Here is a 14,419-nt window from a genome sequence, read left to right as displayed (position 1 = left end):
AGTAATACATGAACCGTGAACTTCCAGATGTTCAAGCTGGTTTTACAAAAGGCAGAGGAACAAGAGATCAAATTGCCAACATCCACTGGATCATCAAAAAAGCAAGGGAGTTCCAGAAAAACATCTATTTCTGCTTTATTGACTATGCCAAAGCCTTTGACTCTATGGATCACAACAAACTGTGGAAAATTCTGAAGGAGATGGGAATACCAGACCACCTGACCTGCCTCTTCTGAAACCTGTATGCAGGTCAGGAAGCAACAGTTAGAACTGGGCATGGAACAACAGACTGGTTCCAAATAGGGAAAGGAGTACATCAAAGCTGTATATTGTCACCCTGCTTATTTAACTTATATGCAGAGTACACCAAGAAATGCTGGGCTGGATGAAGCACAAGCTGGAATCAAGATTGCTGAGAGAAATATCAATAACCTCAGATATGCAGATGACACCACTCTTATGGCAGAAAGTGAAGAAGAATTAAAGAGCCTCTTGATGAAAGTGAAAGAGGAGAGTGAAAAAAGTTGGCTTAAAGCTCAACATTCAGAAAACGAAGATCATGGCATCTGGTTCCATCACTTCATGGCAAATAGATGGAGAAACACTGGAAATAGTAGCTGACTTTATTTTTTTGGGCTCCAAAATCACTGCAGATGGTGACTGTAGCCGTGAAATTCAAAGACGCTTACTCCTTAGAAGGAAAGTTATGACCAACCTAGACAGCGTATTAAAAAGCAGAGACATTACTTTGCCAACAAAGGTCCGTCTAGTCAAGGCTAAAGTTTTTCCAGTGGTCATGTATGGATGTGAGAGTTGGACTATAAAGAAAGCTGAGCACCAAAGAATTGATGCTTTTGAACTGTGGTGTTGGAGAAGACTCTTGAAAGTCCCTTGGACTGCAAGGAGATCCAACCAGTCCATCCTAAAGGAGATCAGTCCTGGGTGTTCGTTGGAAGGACTGATGTTGAAGCAGAAACTCCAATACTTTGGCCACCTGATGCGAAGAGCTGACTCATTTGAAAAGACCCTGATGCTGGGAAAGATTGAGGGCAGGAGGAGAAAGGGACGACAGGATGAGGTGGTTGGATGGCATCACCGACTCAATGGACATGGGTCTGGATAGACTCAGGGAGTTGGTGATGGATAGAGAGACCTATAGATGGAGGAGCCTGGTAGGCTGCAGTCCGTGGGGTCGCTAAAAGTCAGACTCAACTGAGCGACTTGACTTTCACTTTTCACTTTCATGCATTGGAGAAGGAAATGGCAACCCACTCCAGTGTTCTTGCCTGGAGAATCCCAGGGACGGCAGAGCTTGGTGGGCTGCCGTCTATGGGGTCACACAGAGTCGGACACGACTGAAGCGTCTTAGCAGCAGAGAGACCTAGCGTGCTGCAATTCATGGGGTCACAAAGAGTCAGACACGACTGAGTGACTGAACTGAACTGAACTGAATATTCCATTGTATGGATATATACTGCATTATATTTATCCACTCATCGGTTGAAGGACAATTTGGTTGTTTCCAAATTTTGGCTACTGTGAGCCATGCTGCTATGAACATGTGTGTACAAGTTTTTTTATGAACATATGTTTTCAACTCTCTTTAGTACATAATTTGGAGAAGCAGCACTGGGTCATACAGTAACTCTATGTTTATTTAGCCTTTTGAGGAACTACTAGACTTTTTTACATTCCTATCAGCTTATACAGTGCTGACAGGATTTTACATTCCTATCGGCAATATATAATGGTTTCGATTTCTCCACATTCTTTTTCTAAAACCTGCTATTTGTCTTTTTAGTTTTAGCTGTTCTAGTGGGTATGAAGTAGTATCTCACTGGAATTTGTATTCATTTCCCTATAGACAAATAATGATAGATATCTTTTTCACATACCTATTGGCTATTTGCTCATCTTCCTTGGAGAACTCTCTATTTAGATCCTTTGTCCATTTTTAAATTGGACTGCTTGTCTTTTTATTGTTGAGTTTCAAGAGTTCTTCATATATTTTAGATACAAGTGTTTCATATGATTTGTATATATTTTTGCCTATTTTGTAGCTTATCTTTGAAGCACTAAAGTTTTTAACTATGATAAAGCCCAATTTATGTACTTTTTTCTACTGTTGCTTGTGCTTTTGGTGTCATATCTAACAAATCATTGCCTAATCCAACATCACATTTATGCCTATGTTTTCATCTAAGAGTTTTTAGTTTTGGCTCTTATATTGAGGTCTTTGATCCATTTTGAGTTACTTTTGTACATGGTGTGAGGTAGGTGGATATATTTCTTAAATCATATTTAAAGGCTAGAATTGGCCTTACCTTTTATTCCTATATGTCCATCATTCCCATATCATCAACCATAAGCTAAAAAAGTTTAAAGACTCAGACTCTGAAGTCAAAATGCTTCTATTAGAATCCCAGCTCTGTCTCATATGACCTTGAACAAGATACATGAACTCTCTGAGCCTTAATTCTTTGCCTGTAAATTGGAATAGTAACAATCTCCATCTCAAAGATGAGGATTAAATGCTTAAATATACAAAAGCTGAGTACAGTGTTCCCATATTGTAAGTACTCACTGCTAAGTCACTGCTTAGTATACAAAAGCTGAGTACAGTGTTCCCATATTGTAAGTACTCACTGCTAAGTCACTGGTTAGTATACAAAAGCTGAGTACAGTGTTCCCATATTGTAAGTACTCACTGCTAAGTCACTGCTAAATATACAAAAGCTGAGTACAGTGTTCCCATATTGTAAGTACTCACTGCTAAGTCGCTACTTAGTAAGTACTCACTGCTAAGTCGCTGCAGTCGTGTCCAACTCTGTGCGACCCCATGGACTACAGCCCACCAGGCTCCTCCGCCCATGGGACCCTCCAGGCAAGAGTACTGGAGTGGGTTGCCACTGCCTTCTCTGAAGTACTTACTCAAGTTCAACTATTAATTATTGCTTTCTAAATATCACTCAGGTTTGTCCATTCTCTCCAGTTCCATAGCTTCTACCTTACTTTAGGTCACCATCATTTCTTACATGGATTATAAATCTATTTATAGATTTTCCTGTCCCTAATCTTGTCCTGTACCAAATTCATTCTCTACTCTGAACTCATAATGATCATGTCAAAATGCATATCTGATCACCTGTCAACCCCCTGCATTGTAGCAAATAGTTCTCAGGTGCTTCAAGGACAAAGTCCAAATTTCTTAACAACTGAGACATGAAGACTTTCAGCTCTGGCTAACCTAATCTCTTACTATCAACCGTCCCTAGTGCCATGATTTCTTCTGCGTCCAGAAAGTGAAAGTGAAGATCTCTAGTCCTGTCTGACTCTTTGCAATCCTATGGACTATACAGTCCATGGAATTCTCTAGGCCAGAATACTGGAGTGGGTAGCCTTTCCCTTCTCCAGGGGAATCTTCCCAACCCAGGGATCGAACCCAGGTCTCCCACATTGTGGGCAGATTCTTTACCAGCTGAGCCACAAGGGAAGCCCAAAACTGGCTAAATTCTACCTATCCTTCATGGATCACTTAGACACCACTTTCTCCAGAAGTCTTTCTAGACGGCTCATTGTCAATTCAAGGATAAATGCTCCTTCTACAATACTCTGAACACTTCCTGATCAACATACTCATTATACTGTATAAAAATTAACTGTTTACTTATTATCTGAGATTTGGTGGGGGGAAAGCCCCAACATTTCATTTATCACTGCATCCACTAATGAGTACTACAATACCAGTCATATGGCAGATATTTGATAAATGTTGCGTGGATGGAGGAATGGCCTCAAAGCACACATATCTCCAAGTGGTACTTTCTCCTTTACAGAGAGAATCCACTACACAAAGCCACAATCATGACTTGAATAATATTTTCATGTTCACAGTCTTAAAGTTTCAGTTAACTCTGAATACTACTGCCATAGCTATCATAATACACACGTGCTTGATCTCTGACTGGCTTTAACACTCAATAAAGCAAGTCAAGTAGTCAAGATGATTGGTGTGTCAAGTGTACAAAAGTCAAGCCACATGAATTTATTTTTCAAGTTACTGTATTTTCTAGTCCTCACCTTCTCCACAAAGAGGCACCTTTGTGAAGTTCCTGTGAACTTCAATAGTCTTTACTAAGCAAATTCAACTTGCAGGGGAAAAAAATTTTTGGATAATTTTACCACTGTAATTGTTAATTTAAATACAACTTTTTAAAAAACCACTTCAGAAAGTTATAAACTGCTAAAATCCATCAATTAAAATTCAATAAAACTCAATCTTAACTTCTATTCTACTTGGAATAAAAATATGAATAGGAAATAAGAACTGGATTTATCTCTTAGAAATGCATCTAAATTATTTATGGATGAATTAGAGGGAGCAGAAGGTTGGCGAACTCACCTGTAAAACCAGGTAGGTCTGCGGCCTTTTGTGAGTGGAATATTTAGTATCCCAATAGTCTATTCAAATTTTTCACTTCTTACTTGGTCAATTTTGCCTTTTCCATTTCTCCAAATATAAATGCAATTTGTTTAGGCTTTTAAATGTGTCAATGTATATTCATATTTTATAATTAAAATGGCTTATATATGGAAAAACGTTACTGGAAGCCAAACTGCAATCAAACTATAAATCTGTAAAATCAAGTTTGACCCACCTATCAATATTTTAAGACATGATCAGTTAGTTTGAAAAAAAAATACACCTTCACTCATACTTTCTCTTGAAAACAATCCACATATACTTGACAATCATCAGAAGCTATCAACCTAAAAAAGGAACAGGCAAAGTTTTTCTTGCTCTCTCTTTGCCAAGGGATGCCATCCAATTTCAATTCAATTTCAGTGAAGAGAAATGCTCCCTGGGTGAGCAATCAAGAGCAGTTCATAGGGTTCAATTAAGAAATCAAAGCAGTTAAAGACCTTTTCTACTAAAAGACTTCATGTGCCAGGTATCATTATCATCCTCTGTTGTCACATGAGGAAACAGACTTTGAACAGGTTACTTATCCAGGCTCTAGCTCCACAGCCAATGCTCATCTGTATTATTCTGCCTCCAATATACCACACTGACAAAGACAAAATTCAAAATATGTAACCAGCTATATCTCCTAGAACTCATATCATTAAAGGAAAATATCATTTTTGTCAACTTAGTATTGTGGTTTTTTTTTAATGAAGGCTGTGATTCAGTATTTAATTACTGTTTCAAACATGCTTTTGAACATCTTTATCATAACCATTTACCTATGCAATAACATAACACCAGGAAAACTACATATTCCTTGTCTGGATTTTGTGGTATCTTGTGCTCCTACCTGACTCTGGTTAATAGCTGCATGGTTGCCATGGAATGGAGACTGTCTTTCTTTATCTCGATGATGCCGACTGCTGTGTTTACTTCTCTGCAATTGCTGGCGTAATTTTGCAATCTGAAAAGGGGAAAATAAGTGCGTCAGAGTGTCTTCCACATCACATAAAACATATCCTTGCTTAATAATAACCAATAAAACTCAACCCTATTATATCTTTTGAGTTTTTAAACCATACCACAAAAATCTGATTTACTTTTAAAAATTTATATGTATATATACACATATCTATTCTATGTATAAATGTATATTTTTCTTTCAAAGAAAAAATTATGTTCCAACACTGTTCTGCACCTTTAAGCTTCCCAAAAGTATTAAACAAATGAAGCTTTTAGCAATTATACCTTATAGCTTTCACAAACAATTCAAAAACAATGATAATTATTCTCTGATTTTCCTTACAGTAAGTCACATTTTATTCAGAATTAGATTTATCAAATACCTTACCTTCAACAGCTCCAAAAAAGTAAACAGTATTATTTAAAAATCAATTCAAGCCATGAAATGCATTTAGATACAATCTTTAAATAACAAATATAATTTTGATTAATCTCTGATTATTAATTATGATTAATATTATTATTCCTTGACTGAATTTTTCTGTTTTATGGCTACATTATATTTAAAACACAAATGTGCTAATTATAGGCACAAAAAATGGTAATCATAACATAGGGCCATAATCAACTTGGTTATACTGGGTTACTAAATATCAAAAATACTTACCATTGTATATAGAAATAATAAGAGTGAATTTGTTGTATCACTACAATCTCATACATTTGATATTTAATTATATTAACAGCTATGGATTCTCATTAAAAAATAAAAAAACCACATAATCAGGTAAGTTACATGTATATTTCCCTATTCAAATCTTTCTGTTTTTCTGGTATTATTTCTCATAAACAAAACCACCACCAAAAAAAAAAGAAATAAATTAAAAAACAATGGAACTGACAAATCTCTACAGCTCACAGGTTCTGGGAACTAGTCAACCAAGGGATCAAACTTTCACACCCACTTCCTTGGAACCATTTTTCTGACCTCCTTAAGCTGATCTGTGCTGCCCCACGATGCTGAACGTTTGTGAGACCCTTTCTTCTTTTCAGAGTATTCTTCAGCCCATGCACTCTCTGTCTATAATGGGAAAGAGAAGAAAGAGGTTTTAATAAAATAGTAAATCATTTAACAATAGTGAATGCCATATTTGCAACAACATGGATTGACCTTGAGGGCATCATGCTAAATGAAATAAGTCAGACAAAGATAAAAAAAATACTGTATGATCTCACACATGGAATCTAAAAGAAAGAAAAAAGCCCATAGAAAAAGAGATCAAATTTGTGGTTAGCAGAGGGGGAACTGGATGAAGGTGGTCAAAATGTATAAACTTCCAGTTACAAGATAAATAAGTACTGAGGATATAATATACAACACAATGGCTATAGTTAACACTTGCTGTATGGTGTATTAGAAAGTTGCTAAGAGAGTAGATCCTAGATGATCTCATCACAAGGAAAAATGATTTTTTTGGTAACTATGAAGTAATGGATGTTAACTAAGCTTACGTTTTGTTTTTTCTTTGCTACACATATGTCACATCATTATGCTGTATGGCTTAAACTTTACAGTGTTATATGTCAGTTATATCTCAATAAACCTGAAAACATTTTTCCTTTCTAAAAAAAAAAGTATACCATATTTTCCTATTACAAAATACATGCCTATTACAGAAAAATTAGGTATTACAAAATACTTAAAATAACGCAAATTACCCATAATTCTTCAGCACCAGTTACCTAACTGCAATACTTTAGCCTATTTCTTTCATTTCTATTACTAATAAAAATTACTATTTTTATATAATTATAAGCATACCATTTACTGAGCAAATGCATACTGATAATAGCCAACATTCCTGTGATCTTATTATGTGCTATATACTGTGCTTTATGAAAGTAAATGAAAGGTCATCACTGTGCTATCTGATTTAATACATACACAAAGTTCTTCAAGGTCTGTAGATAAAGAAGTTGTGACAATGAGAGGTTAGGGAAGTTGCCTAAGGTCTCACAGCTAGGAAATGGTGAAGTCAAAGATATAAACCTAAAATTCCAGAGTTTATAATCTTAATCTCTAAATTATGTCTTTTCTTGGTTTAAATAACTGCAGAGTACAGCTTCAAAAATGTTACATTCTTAGTGGTTACACAAAATCCAGAACTTAAAAACACTGTATCGGGGGGAAAAAAGTCATTCTCGGCACATGAAAATACTGCTCAGCCTCACCCCATAATAAGAGAAATGCAAGTTAAGGTTACTAAGACTAGGCAATTTGATTACATACACTCTCCTCCATTGCTGGTGTAATGTAAAATTCGTACAGTCTTTAGTGAAGGTGACATGGCAACTGCTGTCAGAGTTACAAATGTACACACTGTTTGACACAATAACCTTTTGGTACTTTATATCACAGATCTACAAATTTATGCCTCTATGCACAAAATGACATATATTATTCCCTACAGCACCATTTGTGCAAGCAAGAGATTAGAAAAATGTTAATAGAGGACTGGGCTTCCCTGGTGGCTCAGCAGTAAAGATTCTGGCTGCAATACAGGAGACGTTCAATCCCTGGGTTAGGAAGATCCTCTGAATAAGGGAAAGGCCACCGACTTCAGTATTCTTGACTGGGAAATCCCATGAACAGAGGAGCCGGGCAGGCTACAGTCCATGGGTTGAAAGAGTCGAACAAGACTTAGCAACTATTGTTGTTCAGTCACCTAGTCGTGTCCGACTCTTTGCAACCCCATGGAATGCAGCATGCCTAGCCTCCCTGTGCCTTACCACCTCCCAGAGTTTGCCCAAGTTCATGTCCATTGCAGCAGTGATGCCATTCATCCATCTCATCCTCTGACGCTCTCTTCTTCTGCTCTCAATTCTTCCCAATCAGGGATTTTAACCACCTTAGCGACTATAATCACCACCATAACCAAACAGAGGATTGGCCAAATAAATTATGGCGTATCATTACAACAGAATAATATGCAGCTATAAAAATTAATAAGGAAATCTAAAATATACTTACACAAAATAATTTCCATGAGATACTGTTAAATGAAAAAGTCAAGGCTCAGTACAGTATGTACAGCAACGACCTTTATAGATAGGACTGCTAGAAAGAATATATACACATGTAGAGTATACATGGTAACAAAAGAAACTGGTATCAGTGGCTGCCTCAGGGGAAGATGTCTCTCAAATTCTGTACTATATGAAAAATGTATAGCCTATTCAAAATAATACCTCTTTACATATATGATGTAAAAAAACTTTTAACACCAGGGGAAACTTTTCTATATGGATAAAATGATGCCTTTAAGTGAAAACAAAATTGCAGAAGAATGTACAGAATATGCTATCTTGTGTTTAAGGAAAAAAAAAAAATCACCTTTAGGCAAGGATTATCAATGGACACTAAAACATTAGGTGAAAAGTTACTAAGGAACAGGATATTCACTGGTGCAGAGACATATTCTACAGTTACTTCCTAATTCAAAAAGGATAAAGTATCTCCTTTACAAATATGTCATTCATAAAACATAAAATAACAATGTTATTAAAACTGAAAGAAAGTATGAGAATGAAAATGAACTGTTCTAAATTAAAAGGAACTAAGAGAAACTAAGTAAAATGCTTGACTCTCCAAATGGATCCTGGTAAAAAAGAAAGAAATCTTGTGTAAATTTAACATAAACTGGACATTACATGATATTATGTAATTATTCATTTTCCTAAGTGAGCTAATGGCACTGTGATTATACAAGAAGATATATGCTGAAAGATTTAGGGATAAAATGTGAAATCTGCAACACACTTTGAGAAAGTACAGCAAATACATACATAAAAGCACAAAGGTTGATAAAACAAACATGGCTATGTTTAAAACTGCTGAATCTAAGGACAGCTAACACGTCCTTCCCATTTTCTTATATGTTGAACATTCTCTTAGTAAAAAGTTAAAGAGGGGGAAAAATAAATCTTAAGTCGTATCAATCGACATTTTAAATCCATTTTGGACAATTTCATAAAGAACCATTTCTATCAAAAAGTATTAGACCAACAAAGAAAGGCAGGAAGAATGACAAGAGTTAGAAAGTCATCATTTGGAACTTCTACAGTAATTGTTAATTTAAGCAAGAATCATCAACAAATGCTAAAAACAATGGGTGAAAGTCTGTTGGGGAATGGGATATTTATAGTCTCAAATATTTCCCCACAGCCTGTGCAGGTACAGTTTACAAAGGGTACCCGGTGGGTGAAACAACATTACTGACGTTGGGCACTTCTTGATGCACATGCACAAAGAACACACATCAACTACAGTATTTCTGTAAAAAATGTTATTACTGAATCGAATTGTTTAAAAAATGGATAAACCCGGGCTGAGATTCAACAAAATACCACCTTGCATCCTTAGAAAGTATCAATGTCACAAATGACAAAAGCTGAGGAACTATTCCAAATTAAAGAATTCTAAAGAAATATGACATTTAAACGTTGACTTGCGCTCCTTCACTGGATCCTAGCTTAAGGAAGAAACTGCTACAGAGAACATAATTGGGGAAACACACCAAAAAAAATGGGTCTATGTATCCACATAATAAAGAACAGAATTGCATCAATGCTCAATCTTCTGAATTTGATAATTAAATTTTTAAAGTCTGTGTTCATATATACTTTCTGAGGTATTTGAGAAGAGTCACAATGTCTGTAAATTACAAAGAGCAAATAATAACATCAATGATAATAACAATTATATATTAAAGAATACAAAATATGCAAAAATGTTTATTGGTAAATATAGGTGAGGAGTACCCTGGTGCTCAATCTTAATTCTTGTGATTTTTTCTATAAATTTGAGACTTTTCCAAACAAAAAGCTTTTAAAAATTAGAGAAATTACTAAAGATATTCAATGTAAGTATAAAAACTCAAGGAAAAGCAAAGGAATATAGAAGGTTCTTATAGATTTAAGAACAAAGTAAAGATAAAAAGTATTAATTAGCAAAACAAATAAAAATAAGCATAAAGAGCAAAAGACAGCATTGTTAATTTCAGTGATAAGATGTTCAGGCAGGAAAAAATATTCAGCAAAAGTCGTTAATTTTACTTAACCTCCTAATTCAAAAGATAATTGCTTTCTTTGTTCAACTAAGAAGCCAAGCCTTTATTATAAGACACTCAGGAATTAATACAAAGTAAAATTGAGTTTTAATTAAGTATGTATCAATTTTGTTCAATTTTGCATTGTATACTGGAAAGCAATATGTATCTTCTAACATATCAGGTACTAGACTAGGTGTTGGAGTTAGAGAGAAAATACAGTTTTTATGCTCAAAGAGTTTTTTCTAGGAGAGAAAGGATAAATAGCCAATTTGGATATGATGTGATGACTGAGGTCCCCTAAGAAAGGCACCTAATCCAAACCTGGAAGGACAGGAAAAGTAGGCAGGCAAGATTCTATGGGATTAGAGGCAGCTGCTGTGAGCATTAGAGTGTAAACTATCCAGGCAAATGGTGGGAAAGCATTACAAACAAAATGAAAGCCAGGAACACAAGTCAAGTGGTAGCTAGAGCTAGATCACAGCAACTTGCTGAAGAGACTTACTGAACTTCCACAGAACAAGGGGCTCCCAGCGATTTATAAAACTGTATATTCTTACTGGTAAGGCAAAATATCTGAACCCACTGAATCTGAAACTGTAGAGGAAATAAAGAAGGTTGCAGAAATATTGAAGGAAATACACTCACACTACCTTAAACATCACATGTGGATGAAGCTAAAGCAAGTAGAGACCATATTCATTTTCCTTTTTTAATTTTATATTGGTGCACAGTTGATTAATAAGGTGTCAGTTTCAGGTATACAGCAAAGTGATTCAGTTATACGTATATGGGTTTCTATTTTTCAAATTCTACTGTATATGATAGGAAATGCTGCTCAATATTCTGTAATAACCTAAATGGGAAAAGAATTTTTACTCATTTTCTATACGACCATGCCCTAATCTCAGTAAAGTTACAGATTTAGAATAAATGCAGAGGGCTTCGCTCATAGCTCAATTGGTAAAGAATCTGCCTGCAATTCAGGAGACCCGGTTTCGATTCCTGGGTTGAGAAGATCTCCTGGAGAAGGAAATAGCAATCCACTCCAGTATTCTTGCCTGGAGAATCCCATGGACAGAGGAGCCTGGCTATAGTCCATGGGGTCGCAGTGAGTTGGACACGACTTAGCGACTAAACCACTAAACCACCAACCACCACAGAACTCTTTGGCTTAAAGAGTCACAGTTCCTTCAAAGACTCATTACTTTTGATGAGTACAAGACTCAACGCAGAGTAGACTCTGCATTTTCATTTCTGCAGTTGCAACTGGAGTATAACCCTCAAGGTCATTTCGAATCCTAAGTATCTACCCTAACAGTGGGGCTCAGTTTTAAGAGTATCAGAACAAAAAAACAGAAAACAAACTAATGGAATTCTGGAAGCCAATATGTAAATCTAAAAACCACTGCAAAGTGTATTTACTTGGTCCTGTAAAAGGACGCTCTCTCATAAAGTGCTGAGATCAAGCAACCATCAAGTGACGTAAATTTAAAGTCTAAACCAAGATGTACCTTAGCTGATTTTCAACAATCAGTATCAAAGATCTTTTAACTCTTTATAAAATGATTTTCATTCTTCACTAGCCATAAAGCTTTAACTGTTCTGCTCATTCAATCCGTTGCAAATATTCCTGGAGTGCTTATTCCATCAAGTATAGATAGGGGATGAAAATATAAAAATGGGCAAGCCAGACACAGTTCCTGCCTTCATGGGCTTGCCATCTAATGATTATGAGAAACATTAAATGATTATACAAAGATTTAATTAAGTTATAACTGTAGTTAAGTTGCTGTGACAGAAACTACACCCAACTAAGACACAGTCAACAATTGGCTTTATGATCTTGGACCTTAGTTTCCTCACTCGTAAAACTAGGAGTTAGATCAAATGATCCTTTAAGATCCCTTTAATTAAAACTTTTCATAAATCTAAAAGTACAAAACTTTGCTTCCAGACTCCCTTTGTCAGGATATCTACATTTATAGACTCTATCAGCAATATAAAATAATATCCATTCCCCAAAACATGAAGATTTTTGGCACAAAAATATAAGGTTGGATGAAAAAGTAACCTTTACTGTAACAAATTTTTAAGTCCAATTTCCATAAGTTAAATTTACTGTGATGTTCTAAACTGTAAAAAAGTGAGAGAAAACATGTCCATAAATTACTGCATGTATCAGAATTCCTTTGAGAACTGTTTAAAATGCACATTCTTAAGGCTCAATCAAAACCTACTGGAGAACATTCAAGGTCAAGCCTGGGGATCTGCATTTTTGATAAGCTTCCCAGATAATGCTAATACACACTAGTTTTAAGAATTTGAGAGCAGAGTAGAATAAACAATATTATGAGAAATGGTTTCAGAGTGAACCACTTCAAGATAAGAACTGTAATAAACCTACCTGTGTAGCCTTGTCCCTCATGCAAGGAGCAGCTTGCCCATGACCATCACGAGGCCAGTGCCCTGCGAGGTACGGAGCAGCGAGTGTATCCAGGGAGGAGGTACGGCGGATGATGCTAGAGGGGCTGGAGGAAGGCGGTCTCGTTTTGTCCCCTAGATTTAAGACAGATACATTTATTTTAAAATAGCTTAGGAAGGAAACAAAGCAGAAACTAGGTAGAGTTTCTCTAACTTAAATATAAAAAGTGAGTGACAAAGAGGAATAAGCTATTGATTCACACAAACTTGGATGGCTCTCACATTAAGGGATTCCCTGGTGGCTCAGAAGATAAAGAGTCTGCCTGCAATGCGGGAGACCCAGGTTCAATCCCTGGGTCAAGAAAATCCCTTGGAGAAGGAAATAGCAACCCACTCCAGTATTCTTGCCTGGAAAATCCCATGGACAGAAGAGCCTGCCAGGCTATAGTCCACAGGGTTGCAGAGTTGATCACGACTGAAGCAACTTCATTTCATTTCCAGGTATATTAAGTAAAAACAGTCACTCTCTAATGGCTACTTATAACTTCATTTGTACATTTTTGACATGACAAAATGTTAGAAATGGAAGAAAGATTAGTGGTTGCCAGGGGTCCACTAGTAGATAGATAGGAAGAGGGAAGGTGAAGTGGCAAGAGAGAAGCAGGTGTTACAAAAGGGCAACGTGCAGGACCCTTTGGTGACAGGAGACTATTCAGCATCTTGACTGTAGTGGGGATGTACAAACATAAAAAGGAGATTAAGCAGTATAGAATTTAAAACACATACACACAAGTACAAGTAAAAACTGAAGAAATCTGAGTAACGGCAGTGGTCTGTACAATGTCAAAATCCTATGTAATCCTACAAAAATGTTATCACTGGGGAAAATAGGCTAAACGTACAAAAGATCTCTGTATTATTTCTTACAACTACAATTAATCTCTACAAAAAAACAGAAAATAAGACAAATGTATCAATATTATCCATGAGAGGATTTACGAGCTTACCGTGTCCTGAGAGATAAAGAGGCATAATAAGAAAGGCCACCATCCTTATCTACCCATTTTCAAAATGCTCACCTTGGGTTTAAGATTAAGTAGGTGTAACAGGTAAATATCACTTATTATTATACCACCTATACTCACTCAAAAGGAAATAAGGCAGATAAGACAAAGTTACAGGTAAAATTCCACTTTAATCAGCTCAGTCAGGCACATGTCTTACTGAGTTTTGTTATACTAAATAGACTTCAAGAAACCAAACTAACCAGCCTATAGGAGCTATACTTGAAGACATATATGCAAATATATTTTCCATTTCAAGATACAGGATATGTATTTAGATATAAGCCAAAAATAAAAACTATAAAAAAAAAAAAAAGAAAAGAAACTAGAGGTAATGGGAAGTTAGAAGTGATACAGAAAAAATACTCTATTTCCTTTTTTTTTTTGAAGGG

At 35.9% G+C, this 14,419-nt stretch overlaps 1 protein-coding gene across 1 annotated transcript in view; it reads right to left on the bottom strand.

Annotated features, from left to right (window-relative positions):
• The window catches only part of FAM117B (family with sequence similarity 117, member B), a gene marked incomplete at its 5' end in the record, with an annotated part of 35,949 nt that extends 21,792 nt beyond the window's left edge, over nt 1-14,157 (bottom strand). The window contains 4 exons of the mRNA XM_010861274.1: nt 5,319-5,432; nt 6,420-6,512; nt 12,947-13,098; nt 14,109-14,157. Coding sequence (XP_010859576.1) covers nt 5,319-5,432; nt 6,420-6,512; nt 12,947-13,098; nt 14,109-14,157 — 408 coding nt within the window. The remainder of the gene's footprint in view (nt 1-5,318; nt 5,433-6,419; nt 6,513-12,946; nt 13,099-14,108) is intronic.
• Between the last annotated feature and the right edge of the window lie 262 nt (nt 14,158-14,419).

Source organism: Bison bison, unplaced genomic scaffold (genome assembly GCF_000754665.1).
Source record: "Bison bison bison isolate TAMUID 2011002044 unplaced genomic scaffold, Bison_UMD1.0 scf7180017864471, whole genome shotgun sequence".
Classification (NCBI taxonomy): domain Eukaryota; kingdom Metazoa; phylum Chordata; class Mammalia; order Artiodactyla; family Bovidae; genus Bison; species Bison bison.
This window is presented reverse-complemented; position numbering and strand designations above follow the sequence as displayed.